Raw genomic sequence first — 14,268 nt, 5'->3', positions numbered from 1 at the left:
AAGTTGTCTGTGCTTTTAGAGCTAGCGATAATGCTGCAATAGCTATACAGGCTGGCTCATCAAATGACTTTCTATGGATTAGCCCGCCAAGTTCCCATAGCCTTGTCCACGGCTAACGATAACACATAGCTAGTTAACTTGGACACTGTTAGTTAGCATGTAAAAACGGAGTTACGCTAACATGAATAACATTAACTTACCTGAAGTCCTTTCAGAAATGTTTTAGCATAATCTTAGCAAATATACAGAATGTAGAAATCTTTGTTTTCTAGTAGCGTTAGCTACTCAATATGATTTCGAGTTTGAAACGTTTGCTAGCATGTCAGGTGGAGCTTCACTGACTAGCTAGCTTAACGTTAAACCACCGTGATGGCACAGCATGCGTTCATTTTGTGAATTCACATTTCTATCTTTGGTAACGGCGTTAGGTTTTGTAAGTGTTGTGGCAATAATACAACAACGCACTGACAGAAAATGTACTTTTAATACTTAAGTATTTTTAAAAGCAAGTACTTCAGTACTTTAACCCAAGTAAAAAATTGACTGGAGAACTTTCACTTGTATCGGAGTAACATTTGACCAGCGGGATCTGAACTTTGACTTAAGTAATGAAGTTGGGTTCTTTGTCCACTTCTGGTGTATAGACAACACACAAGTTAAGATCGGAGAAAAACGTACACAAGACCACTCCTAATGAGTAATGTCTAAACACACAGTGATGCTGTAAAGATCTCTCTCTCTCTCTCTCTCTCTCTCTCTATCGCCCTTTTTATCCCATAATAATGTCATAAAGACGACGCTCAATAGGCTTTGGTTGTTTATATTGAATTAAATGAAGCCTCCCAGTGTGTGTTTTTACACAGTGTGCTGGCGTTCTGGAACCAGAGGCGTGACATGTAACACAGAGTGTCGTGTCTAGTGTGACGTACAACACGCTGAAATACGAATACCCCGAGCATACTGACGTTGCTTTCAAAACAGTAAGATCAGTGAACTAAGTGTTGATGTGCTATTATTACCCATGTACATGTATACCACTCTTCAAACAAAGTTGCTGTGGGATCAGAAATTTTTAGTTAAACCTATGATGCTTCTTCGCCTCAAAAATGTCAGTTTTTGTTATCGCCATCTCAAACTTTGTAGTTGTACAGTGGTATGCAAAAGTTTGGGCACCGCTGGTCAAAATTGCTGTTACTGTGAACCGTTAAGCAAGTTGAAGATGAAATGATCTCCAAAAGGCATAAAGTTAAAGATGACTCGTTCCCTTTATACTTTAAGCAAAAACAATTTTTTATTTTCATCTTTTACATTTTCAAAATAACAAAAAAAGGGAAAGGGCCCTAAGCAAAAGTTTGGGCACCCTGCATGGTTAGTACCTAGTAGCACCCGCTTTGGGAAGTCTAACCAGGGGCGTATCACCCGCGGGGGATGCGTACTGTACGTTTCATCCCCCCCACTTTTGTTGAAACACAATTTCATCCCCCGCACTTTTGTCAGATTAAAATGACATCATTATGAAAATTATACAGCTACTATAAAATGTGTAACAAGGAAGTAAACTATTGCCATAACGTTAGACAAAAAACAGCCACGCAACGGACTCAAAACAGTTTTTCCCACCCGACCAATCAGCAGTTGCGTGAATATAATAGCCAGTTTGCGTAGCGTGCCGAAAGCGCTCAATAATACAGGATCTGTCTGCAGAGCTGCAGAGCCAACACCAGTTTTACCGCTCCTGATTCACCGTTCCAGGTTTTGACGTTGCATGCGGTGCTTACTGTGCCTGGCTCTGCACACAGACCCTTCTCAAAGCGCTTGCGACGCCGTCATTCAAACAGTTGTCCCAGGCGCCATGCCCTAAAAGATTGTGTTAATTTCCATAGGACTATTAATGCTGTCCTCTTTTGTCGTACAATATTGACAAGGATGCAGAAAAGGAAAAGGCACGGGACGATTGACTCCTTTTTCTACTTTTCATGCATTATAACTGCTTCTCACTTTTTAGAAGAGTTTTTCAATTGAGATTTAAAAGCATTTCAAATCGAATGAATGTTCAATAATTGTTGTACAGTAATGTTATTTGGCCATTAAGTGTTTGTTGTATGTGTAGTCTATTGCATCATTTTCAAATTTTATGCATTAAACCTGATGTAATGCATGATGCAAACAGGTTTTGTACACGAGTTTGAATAATTAAAGACATTAAAAGCAGGAACTGCCCCGTCTTATTTGAATGCTATACTAAAGCGGTCCTTCCAGGATGCTGCGCTTCTCCAACATGAACTGATTAGCCATGCCTCCTGCTCACACAAAGCCATCCCAGTCCAAACTGTTATGCATGATGGTGTATGATCTATACACTGTGTATGACTTCTTGGGTTATGTGAAGTTTTTGGTTGTGTTTATATCAGTGTATACCAGTGTAGGCAGCAATACTGACATCTCTGTTATAGAACAGTATCCTGTTACCTAGAATTATCACTCAATACTTTTTGCCTTCACTTACTGAATAATTACATAGCCCTGGCAGTAACAACACCAAAACCCAACATGATAGATCTCTGCATGAAATGCAGAACTTGGCTGGAGTCAACTGGATTTATAGGCTTTCTGCTGTCCTCCCTTTCATTTGCATCCATCGGTCATTGACAGTACATCACAGTGTACACGCCGGGCGTTTATATAGCCATAAACCGATTTCTAATGATATGGCTTCCCCATTCCAGAACACCCCCACTTTTGGAAAGCTTGATACACCCCTGAGTATAACAGCTTGTAAACGCTTTTTGTAGCCAGCCAAGAGTCTTTCAATTCTTGTTTGAGGAATTTTCATCCATTCTTCCTTGCAAAAGTCTTCCAGATCTGAGAGATTCCTGGGCCGTCTTGCATGCACTGCTCTTTTGAGGTCTATCCACAGATTTTCAATGATGTTCAGATCAGGGGACTGTGAGGGCCCGGGCGAAACCTTCAGCTTGCGCCTCTTGAGGTAGTCTGTTGTGGATTTTGAGGTGTGTTTAGGATCATTATCCATTTGTAGAAGCCATCCTCTTTTCAACTTCAGCTTTTTTACAGATGGGGTCATGTTTGCTTCCAGAATTTGCTGGAATTTCATTGAATCCATTCTTCCCTCTATCCGTGAAATGTTCCCCGTGCCATTGGTTGCAACACAACTCCAAAGCATGACTGATCCACCCCCATGCTTAACGGTTGGAGAGGTGTTCTTTTCATGAAATTCTGTGCCCTTTTTTCTCCAAACATACCTTTGCTTTTTGCTGCCAAAGAGTTCCATTTTAGCCTCATCGGTCCACAGGACTTGTTTCCAAAATGCATCAGGCTTGTTTAGATGTTCTTTTGCAAACTTCTGACGCTGAGTTTTGTGGTGAGGATGCAGGAGAGGTTTTCTTCTGATGACTCTTCCATGAAGGCCATATTTGTGCAGGTGTCGCTGAACAGTAGAACAATGTACTACAACTCCAGAGTCTGCTAAATCTTCCTGAAGGTCTTTTGCAGTCAAGTGGGGGTTCTGATTTGCCTTTCTAGCAATCCTACGAGCAGCTCTCTCTGAAATTTTTCCTGGTCTTCCAGACCTTATATCTTGACCTCCACTGTTCCTGTTAACTGTCATTTCTTAATTACATTTAGAACTGAGGAAATGGCAACCTGAAAACATTCTGCTATCTTCTTATAGCCTTCTCCTGCTTTGTGGGCCTCAACCATTTTCATTTTCAGAGTGGTAGGAAGCTGCTTAGAAGAACCCATGGCTGCTGATTTTTGGGACTAGGTTAGAGGAGCCTGGGTATTTATAAAGCTTTGAAATTTGCATCACATGTCCTTTCCTAACGATGAGTGTGAACAAGCCATAACCATAACAAACTAATTAATGTCTGAGACCTTGGTCAAAGTGACCTGAGTGCTCAAATCTCCTAGGGTTCCCATACTTTTGCAAGTTACTCCTTTCCTTTTTTCACTCTAAAATTGTACAAAACCAAAATAATACACCGATATTGCTTAAAATGTTGAAAAGTGTTTCATCTTTAACTTTATGCCTTTTGGAGTTCATTTCATCCTCAACTTGCTTAACTGTTCACAGTAACAATAATTTTGACCAGAGGTGCCCAAACTTTTACATACCACTGTATGTTTCAATAGTATGTTTATTGAAATACGTTGAAAAAATGTTGGCTTCATATGCAGTTTCAGTCCAACTTCCTCAAACTCAGCAATAAAAACAGAGGCTCTCCTCATTAGTATTAAATCTACTTTGGGCAAACCTAACAGATTTTCTCTGACTATTGATAATGTCATGGTTTCTCCGTCCCCCCAAGATTTGCCTATTCTAACTGCAACGCTAATAACTTCATCTCATCTCATTATCTCTAGCCGCTTTATCCTGTTCTACAGGGTCGCAGGCAAGCTGGAGCCTATCCCAGCTGACTACGGGCGAAAGGCGGGGTACACCCTGGACAAGTCGCCAGGTCATCACAGGGCTGAAACATAGACACAGACAACCATTCACACTCACATTCACACCTACGGTCAATTTAGAGTCACCAGTTAACCTAACCTGCATGTCTTTGGACTGTGGGGGAAACCGGAGCACCCGGAGGAAACCCACGTGGACACGGGGAGAACATGCAAACTCCGCACAGAAAGGCCCTCACCGGCCACGGGGCTCGAACCCGGACCTTCTGTTAGGACTAGGACTGTTTTGGCCTCTAGAGGCCGCTGTTATTTCCTTTTCATGTCGTGTTTATTTTGGCCTCTAGAGGCCGCCACTGTTCCTGTGTTTTGTGTTTGTGTTAATTGCCTAATTATCTTCACCTGTGTCCTTAATTAGTTTGTCTATTTATACCCCTGAGTTCAGTCCTCTTGTCACGGAGTCTTTGTGCTGTTATGTTTATCTCCAGTTTCCTTTGTACTGTGTTTTTTGATCTTCTTAGCTTTTGAATTTTTGCACTTTGCTTTTCTTTTGGATTATACTCTTTGGTTTTTTTTTGTCTTTTGTTTTGCCCTGTATATAGTGTATATAGTTTAAATAAACCTTTTGATTCTTTTTCTACTTCCGCCTCACGCCTCTGCATTTGAGTCATCCCCCTGGTGGCCTAGTGGGGGTTTGCTGGATTATCACACCAACGAACCAGGTTCGAATCCCAGCAAAACCCTAACAGAAAGACTCCGTCATGACCGACTCAGCAGAGGCTGCTTCAACTGTCTACCCGGCCAACCTTCAGGGAATTATGGCAGCTTTGACACGCTTCGGAGCGACCATGGACGCTCATGGACGTACGCTCACCAGCCAACGTGAGGCCCTCGCTCGCCACGAGGAACTGCTTCAGCAAATTGGGAAAACCCTGGCACAGCTGACATCTCTGCCTGCATCTCCTGCTCCTGTTCCTGCTCCTGATCCAGCTCCCACTCCTGCTCCAGTGCCTCCTGCAATGCTGCCTTCTTCACCTCGCGAACCCAGCCTTCCTGCACCACAGAGGTATGACGGCAAGCACAGTGAGTGCCGAGAGTTCCTTACCCAGTGTCAACTCACCTTTGAGCTTCAGCCTACCACCTACACTACGGATCGCCGCAAGATTGCCTTTGTGATCACCTTATTAGCTGGTAAGGCGCGAGCCTGGGCTACTGCTATCTGGCAAAGACAGGGACCTGAGTGCTTTGATTTCCAGCTGTTTTCTGAAGAGATGCTTCGGGTCTTCGATCAGGCAGACATCAGTACCGACGCAGCCCGAAAGCTCATGTCCATCCGGCAAGGAGGAAGCGTCGCAGATTACGCCATCTCGTTCCGAACACTCGCAGCAGTAAGTGGATGGAACGAGACTGCCCTGGTGTCAGCCTTCCACCATGGTCTGTCTGACCCCATCAAGGACGGTCTGGCCTCTATTGGATGCCCAAGTGACCTCGAAACCCTCATCTCACATGCTATTCGTCTGGACAACAGGATGAGAGAACGCCACCAAGCCTTGAGCCCCCCCAGCCTCCCTACCTCTACCTGGAGACCGTCTACCTCCTTCAGTGACTGTCCAGAACCCATGCAAGTGGGTCGTACTCGCCTCTCCGCATCTGAGAGGGAGCGCAGAAGGAGGGACAAGTGCTGCATCTACTGTGGCAAGCCTGGTCACTTCCGAGCATCATGTCCCGAACTCTTGGGAAAAGGACCGCCCCGTCCAGCCGAGGGAGGGTTGTGACGGGGCCTACCCTCTCTCCCGGACTCCCTGGCCAAGGAATCTACATCCCGGTCTCCATCTCCTGGGGTGAGTCTGTCCACTCTTGTCAAGCTTTGATAGACTCAGGGGCGGCTGGGAACTTTATGGATATTCACTTCGCCCAAAGCATCAATATACCTACTGCACCTCTTGAAGTCCCTCTGTCTGTGTCTGCCCTCGATGGCCAAGCGTTAGGTGATGGAAGAGTCACTCAAGTTACTTCTCCAGTCTTCCTCCAGTCTCAAGGTCACAAGGAAGAAATATCCCTGCACCTGATTCCTTCACCTGAGTTCCCAGTTATTCTAGGCCTTCCTTGGCTTACTCGCCACAACCCTCGCATAGACTGGGTAACAAGCCAGGTTGTGGAATGGGGCCCTGCATGCCATGCCTCTTGTCTGCTCTCTAGCTCTCCTGTGTCTCCTGCCGAGCCCCCTGATCTCACCGAGTTATCTCAAGTTCCCACAGAGTACTGGGATCTCAAGGAGGTATTCAGCAAGAGCAGGGCCGCCGTTCTTCCTCCGCACCGGGCCTACGACTGTGCCATCGACTTGCTCCCTGGGACTACCCCTCCTCGTGGCAGACTGTTTTCACTCTCTCAGCCAGAACGCAAGGCCATGGAGGAATACCTCAAAGATGCCCTGGTCTCTGGGTTTATTCGACCCTCCACTTCACCTGCTGGAGCCGGCTTCTTCTTTGTCGGCAAGAAGGATGGGGGGCTCCGACCATGTATTGATTACAGGGGCCTGAATAAGATCACTGTGCGCAACCGATATCCCCTTCCGCTGATGTCCACAGCTTTCGACCTGCTCCAAGGCGCCACCGTCTTCACCAAGTTGGACCTACGGAACGCATACCACCTCATCCGTATCCGACAGGGAGACGAGTGGAAGACTGCCTTTAACACCCCGTCTGGGCACTACGAATACCAGGTGATGCCCTTCGGACTCACCAACGCACCAGCTGTTTTTCAGGCCCTAATCAACGACGTCTTAAGGGACATGATTAACCTATACGTTTTTGTCTACCTCGACGACATCCTTATCTTTTCCAAGACCGTGCAGGAGCACTGCCACCATGTCCGCCAGGTTCTCCAGAGGCTGCTACAGAACAATCTGTTCGCCAAGGCCCAGAAATGCGAATTTCATGTTCCCGAGGTCTCCTTTCTGGGATTTATTGTACGGACAGGCCAACTCCAAATGGACCCTGCCAAGACCCTGGCCGTCCGGGACTGGCCTACTCCCAAGTCCGTTAAGGAGGTTCAGCGGTTCTTAGGATTCGCTAACTTCTACCGCAAGTTCATCAGGAACTTCAGTTCTGTGGCAGCACCCATGTCAGACCTCACCAAAGGGACAGGTGGATCTTATGGCTGGTCTCCTCAGGCAGAAAAGGCGTTCAAAGACCTCAAGGACCGCTTCTGCACGGCACCCATTCTGGTTCTCCCGGACACCTCCCAACCATTCATCGTGGAGGTGGACGCCTCGGACAGTGGTGTCGGCGCGGTGCTCTCTCAACGTTCGGAAGGAAAGCTGCACCCCTGCGCTTACTTCTCCCACCGCCTGAGTCCTGCTGAGTCCCGGTACGATGTGGGGGATCGAGAACTGCTAGCGGTCAAACTGGCCCTTGAGGAGTGGAGGCACTGGCTGGAGGGAGCACAACATCCATTCCTGGTTTGGACTGACCACAAGAACCTGGAGTACCTCCAGCAAGCCAAGAGACTGAACCCTCGACAGGCTAGGTGGGCCCTGTTTTTCAGTCGGTTTGACTTCACCCTCTCATACCGCCCCGGCTCCAAGAACACCAAACCTGACGCACTGTCCAGACTGTTCTCTGCCACTAACAGGGAGAATGAAGTCGGGCCTATTATCCCTGTGTCCCGGATTGTGGCCCCTGTCCGCTGGGGTATTGAGGAGGCTGTCCGACGAGCCCAACGCCAGGACCCCGGTCCTGGGACGGGGCCACCAGGCCTCTTGTACGTCCCACATCAAGCCCGGGCCAAGGTTCTCCAGTGGGGTCACTCTTCCCCTCTCACCGCCCACCCGGGAGCTCGGAGGACCCTGGACTTCCTGAAAAGACGCTTCTGGTGGCCTAACATGGAGAAGGAAGTAAGGTCATTTGTCCTGTCCTGTGAGGTTTGCACCAGAACCAAGAACCCACGACAGCGTCCCCAGGGTCTCCTGCATCCTCTGACCATTCCCCGGCGTCCCTGGTCCCACGTGGCAGTCGACTTTATCACGGGTCTCCCTGAGTCACAAGGTAACACGGTCATTTTGGTCTTAGTTGACAGATTCTCCAAGGCCTGCCGCTTCATACCACTGTGCAAACTCCCCTCTGCTCTTGAAACTGCGAAACTTTTGTTTAATCATGTCTTCCGAGTCTTTGGTCTTCCACAGGACATCGTCTCAGACCGAGGGCCCCAGTTCTCCTCCCGAGTGTGGCACGGGTTCTGCAAGGTCATCGGAGCCACTGCCAGCCTCTCCTCTGGGTTTCACCCACAGTCCAATGGTCAGACGGAGAGGCTCAACCAGGACCTGGAAACCACCCTGCGAGGCCTGGCTATGGATAACCCGACATCGTGGAGCACCTGGCTGCCATGGGCGGAGTACGCCCACAACACCCTGCAGTCATCGGCCACCAAGCTGTCGCCATTCCAGTGCCAATTCGGGTTCCAGCCACCTCTGTTCCCGGACCAGGAGGAGGACGCGGGGGTGCCCTCGGTCAACCAATATGTGAGACGGTGTCGCAAGACCTGGAGCAAGGTCAGGAAGACCCTCATACAGACCTCCAGAACCAACCAGACTCAGGCCAACCGCCATAGAAGACCTGCACACGCTTTCCGCCCTGGGCAGCGTGTTTGGCTGTCCACTAAGGACCTTCCACTGCGGGTGGAGAACCGCAAGCTTGCTCCTCGCTACATTGGCCCCTTCAAGGTGGTGCGCAGGGTGAACCCTGTCTCCTACCGGCTCCAGTTGCCCCGGACTCTGAGGATCAACCCCACTTTCCATGTTTCCCTGTTACGGCCCGTACTGACATCTACGTATGCCCCTGCCCCTAGGAACCCCCCACCCCCCGCATCTTCCAGGGGCAGACTGTGTTCACTGTGAATTGCCTGCTTGACTCCCGCCGGGTCCGCGGCGGGTTGCAATATCTGGTGGACTGGGAGGGCTATGGTCCTGAGGAGCGCTGCTGGGTTCCTGCTCGGGATGTCCTTGATAAAGAACTATGTCGGGACTTCCATTCGGCCCATCCGGATCGCCCTGGGAACGTCAGGAGACGCTCCTAGAGGGGGGGGTCCTGTTAGGACTAGGACTGTTTTGGCCTCTAGAGGCCGCTGTTATTTCCTTTTCATGTCGTGTTTATTTTGGCCTCTAGAGGCCGCCACTGTTCCTGTGTTTTGTGTTTGTGTTAATTGCCTAATTATCTTCACCTGTGTCCTTAATTAGTTTGTCTATTTATACCCCTGAGTTCAGTCCTCTTGTCACGGAGTCTTTGTGCTGTTATGTTTATCTCCAGTTTCCTTTGTACTGTGTTTTTTGATCTTCTTAGCTTTTGAATTTTTGCACTTTGCTTTTCTTTTGGATTATACTCTTTGGTTTTTTTTTGTCTTTTGTTTTGCCCTGTATATAGTGTATATAGTTTAAATAAACCTTTTGATTCTTTTTCTACTTCCGCCTCACGCCTCTGCATTTGAGTCATCCCCCTGGTGGCCTAGTGGGGGTTTGCTGGATTATCACACCAACGAACCAGGTTCGAATCCCAGCAAAACCCTAACACCTTCTTGCTGTGAGGCGACAGCGCTAACCACTACACCACCGTGCCACCCCCGCTAATAACTTCTGCAATTTAATTTTATTATTTTGTATTTTATGCCTCGTGGCATTGTTACGATACATCGTATCCCACTGCTGCACCACAGGGCAACGTGGTGAACAGCGCTATCTGCCCTCTTCCACATACACAACACGAGAGCCACAGTGTCCCTCTGATGGCCAGGTGAGACTGTAAAGCAGAAAACATGGCCACCTTAACGCTCAGACACATAATCAGGAAGGAAGTGTATCATCAGCCAGAGGAAGTCTTAATCTCCCTACCAATGATTTTCTGTTGCATTTGGAAGCCGATATAAAACACAAAGGTTGTCATGTAGAGTACTGATCTGAGATCAGTCACGAGTGTGTGTGTGTGAGAGAGAGAGTGCACTCTGTGCTCTCTCATTGTGTCCCAAAGACACAAGTGATTCCACATCAGTGTCTCAAAAGAACATCGAACATCATGGGATTCAGAGGGACGGCTACTGAAAATGAGCATGAAACGGGACCTGAGTGAAAGCACCCTCAGGCATCTCTTTACAACAGGACATAGAGAAACACACACACACACACAGAGGGAGGCAAGTATGTACAAGTGTATCAGTGTATAAGTGATATGCACACAAGCAGGGGAAATCCCTTACACACACAAAGTGAGAACTCACAGAAAGTGTGTGTGTGTGTGTGTGTGTGTGTGTGTGTGTGTGTGAGTGCACTCACCTCTGACTGTGACTTTTCTTCATTCTGGAAAAGAATAAATAACAATGATTTACAGCCCCGATTCCAAAAAAGTTGGGACAAAGTATAGATTGTAAATAAAAACGGAATGCAATGATGTGGAAGTTTCAAAATTCCATATTTTATTCAGAATAGAACATAGATGACATATCAAATGTTTAAACTGAGAAAATTTATCATTTAAAGAGAAAAATTAGGTGATTTTAAATTTCATGACAACAAATCTCAAAAAAGTTGGGACAAGGCCATGTTTCCCACTGTGAGACATCCCCTTTTCTCTTTACAACAGTCTGTAAACGTCTGGGGACTGAGGAGACAAGTTGCTCAAGTTTAGGGATAGGAATGTTAACCCATTCTTGTCTAATGTAGGATTCTAGTTGCTCAACTGTCTTAGGTCTTTTTTGTCGTATCTTCCGTTTTATGATGCGCCAAATGTTTTCTATGGGTGAAAGATCTGGACTGCAGGCTGGCCAGTTCAGTACCCGGACCCTTCTTCTACGCAGCCATGATGCTGTAATTGATGCAGTATGTGGTTTGGCATCGTCATGTTGGAAAATGCAAGGTCTTCCCTGAAAGAGACGTCGTCTGGATGGGAGCATATGTTGCTCTAGAACCTGGATATACCTTTCAGCATTGATGGTGTCTTTCCAGATGTGTAAGCTGCCCATGCCACACACACTAATGCAACCCCATACCATCAGAGATGCAGGCTTCTGAACTGAGCGCTGATAACAACTTGGGCCGTCCTTCTCCTCTTTAGTCCGAATGACACGGCGTCCCTGATTTCCATAAAGAACTTCAAATTTTGATTCGTCTGACCACAGAACAGTTTTCCACTTTGCCACAGTCCATTTTAAATGAGCCTTGTCCCAGAGAAGACGTCTGCGCTTCTGGATCGTGTTTAGATACGGCTTCTTCTTTGAACTATAGAGTTTTAGCTGGCAACGGCGGATGGCACGGTGAATTGTGTTCACAGATAATGTTCTCTGGAAATATTCCTGAGCCCATTTTGTGATTTCCAATACAGAAGCATGCCTGTATGTGATGCAGTGCCGTCTAAGGGCCCGAAGATCACGGGCACCCAGTATGGTTTTCCGGCCTTGACCCTTACGCACAGAGATTCTTCCAGATTCTCTGAATCTTTTGATGATATTATGCACTGTAGATGATGATATGTTCAAACTCTTTGCAATTTTACACTGTCGAACTCCTTTCTGATATTGCTCCACTATTTGTCGGTGCAGAATTAGGGGGATTGGTGATCCTCTTCCCATCTTTACTTCTGAGAGCCGCTGCCACTCCAAGATGCTCTTTTTATACCCAGTCATGTTAATGACCTATTGCCAATTGACCTAATGAGTTGCAATTTGGTCCTCCAGCTGTTTCTTTTTTGTACCTTTTAACTTTTCCAGCCTCTTATTGCCCCTGTCCCAACTTTTTTGAGATGTGTTGCTGTCATGGAATTTCAAATGAGCCAATATTTGGCATGAAATTTCAAAATGTCTCACTTTCGACATTTGATATGTTGTCTATGTTCTATTGTGAATACAATATCAGTTTTTGAGATTTGTAAATTATTGCATTCCGTTTTTATTTACAATTTGTACTTTGTCCCAACTTTTTTGGAATCGGGTTGTACAAGATTTAAAACACACACACACGCAGAGTACGTCCTGTACTGTACCTGTCTATTCACACAACCACACACACACACACAAACTGTGTTATGACAACAAGCTGATAACTCATTTGTCTCCACCTACACCTGTCTGTGTTTTTGGTTTTGTGCTTGCATGACAGCACATGCTGTTTTTCACCACACACACACACACACACACACACACCACAGAGCAGCACCCATCCTAACATTATCACCAAGAAAAATAGCTATAATAGAAATGAAACACACACTCCATTACAGACAAGAGACAACACGCACAGAGACACAGACAGACAGGCAGGCGGCTAAATTAACAGACACTGAGATGTAGCACATCATGTAATAATCACAGTTTATGATACTGACTTAGTGTACTGTCTGCCCTGGATTTAGGTTTCTCAAATAAAACACACACACACACACCTACCTTCAAATTTACCTAATATAAGGATCCTAAGGCAATAGCTATCCATTTAATTTAAGTAATGACAAATAAACATACATTTTATTTATTTATTTATTTATTTATTTGGGGTGTGTGGGTGTGACCTTACCGTATTATGCCAAGCACATACATCACTACAAATAGTCAGAGTAGCCATCATCTTCACACTTTACGATTTTAATTCCTCAGTATCTGTCTTTTTCATTCTTTCTCCACCTCAGTCTCTGTCATGTCTGTCTCTTGTTCTCTTCTCACTCTGTCTCTTACAGATTAAAAACTCCACTCTGTCAGCACTCCCCCCCAGTGAGACACTCCTTCAGCTCGGCCCCCAATGGTGTTCACACCACTGAAAGTTCTTACACTCACACTCTGTCTTCAAATAAATGCACCCTTTCTTTCCTTTTCTCTAGCTTTTCTACTAGCTTCCGAGTGTCACACACCTTTAGCTACACTTTCACAGGTGACTAAGAACTTTTTTGGTTTTATTTATTTACAGTGGTGCTTGAAAGTTTGTGGACCCTCTCGAATTTTCTGTATTTCTGCATAAATATGACTGAAAACATCATCAGATTTTCACACAAATCCTAAAAGTAGATAAAGAGAACCCAGTTAAACAAATGAGACAAAAATATTATACTTGGTCATTTATTTATTGAGGAAAACAATCCAATATTACATATCTGTGAGTGGCAAAAGTATGTGAACCTCTAGGATTAGCAGTTAATTTGAAGGTGAAATTAGAGTCAGGTGTTTTCAATCAATGGGATGACAATCAGGTGTGAGTGGGCACCCTGTTTTATTTAAAGAACAGGGATCTATCAAAGTCTGATCTTCACAACACATGTTTGTGGAAGTGCATCATGGCACGAACAAATGAGATTTCTGAGGACCTCAGAAAAAGCGTTGTTGATGCTCATCAGGCTGGAAAAGGTTACAAAACCATCTCTAAAGAGTTTGGACTCCACCAATCCACAGTCAGACAGATTGTGTACAAATGGAGGAAATTCAAGACCACTGTTACCCTCCCCAGGAGTGGTCGACCAACAAAGACCACTCCAAGAGCTAGGCGTGTAATAGTCGGCGAGGTCACAAAGGACCCCAGGGTAACTTCTAAGCAACTGAAGGCCTCTCTCACATTGGCTAATGTTAATGTTCATGAGTCCACCATCAGGAGAACACTGAACAACAATGGTGTGCATGGCAGGGTTGCAAGGAGAAAGCCACTGCTCTCCAAAAAGAACATTGCTGCTCGTCTGCAGTTTGCTAAAGATCACGTGGACAAGCCAGAAGGCTATTAGAAAAATGTTTTGTGGACGGATGAGACCAAAATAGAACTTTTTGGTTTAAATGAGAAGCGTTATGTTTGGAGAAAGGAAAACACTGCATTCCAGCATAAGAACCTTATCC

General features: G+C 46.1%; 1 protein-coding gene across 2 annotated transcripts in view; it reads right to left on the bottom strand.

Annotated features, from left to right (window-relative positions):
- nav2a (neuron navigator 2a) overlaps positions 1-14,268 on the bottom strand; it is a 229,138-nt gene that overhangs the window by 72,940 nt on the left and 141,930 nt on the right. For both annotated transcript variants that reach the window (XM_060941848.1, XM_060941847.1), the window contains one exon: positions 10,739-10,762. In XM_060941848.1, coding sequence (XP_060797831.1) covers positions 10,739-10,762 — 24 coding nt within the window. The remainder of the gene's footprint in view (positions 1-10,738; positions 10,763-14,268) is intronic.

This window comes from Neoarius graeffei, chromosome 15 (genome assembly GCF_027579695.1).
Source record: "Neoarius graeffei isolate fNeoGra1 chromosome 15, fNeoGra1.pri, whole genome shotgun sequence".
In the NCBI taxonomy this organism is placed as follows: domain Eukaryota; kingdom Metazoa; phylum Chordata; class Actinopteri; order Siluriformes; family Ariidae; genus Neoarius; species Neoarius graeffei.
This window is presented reverse-complemented; position numbering and strand designations above follow the sequence as displayed.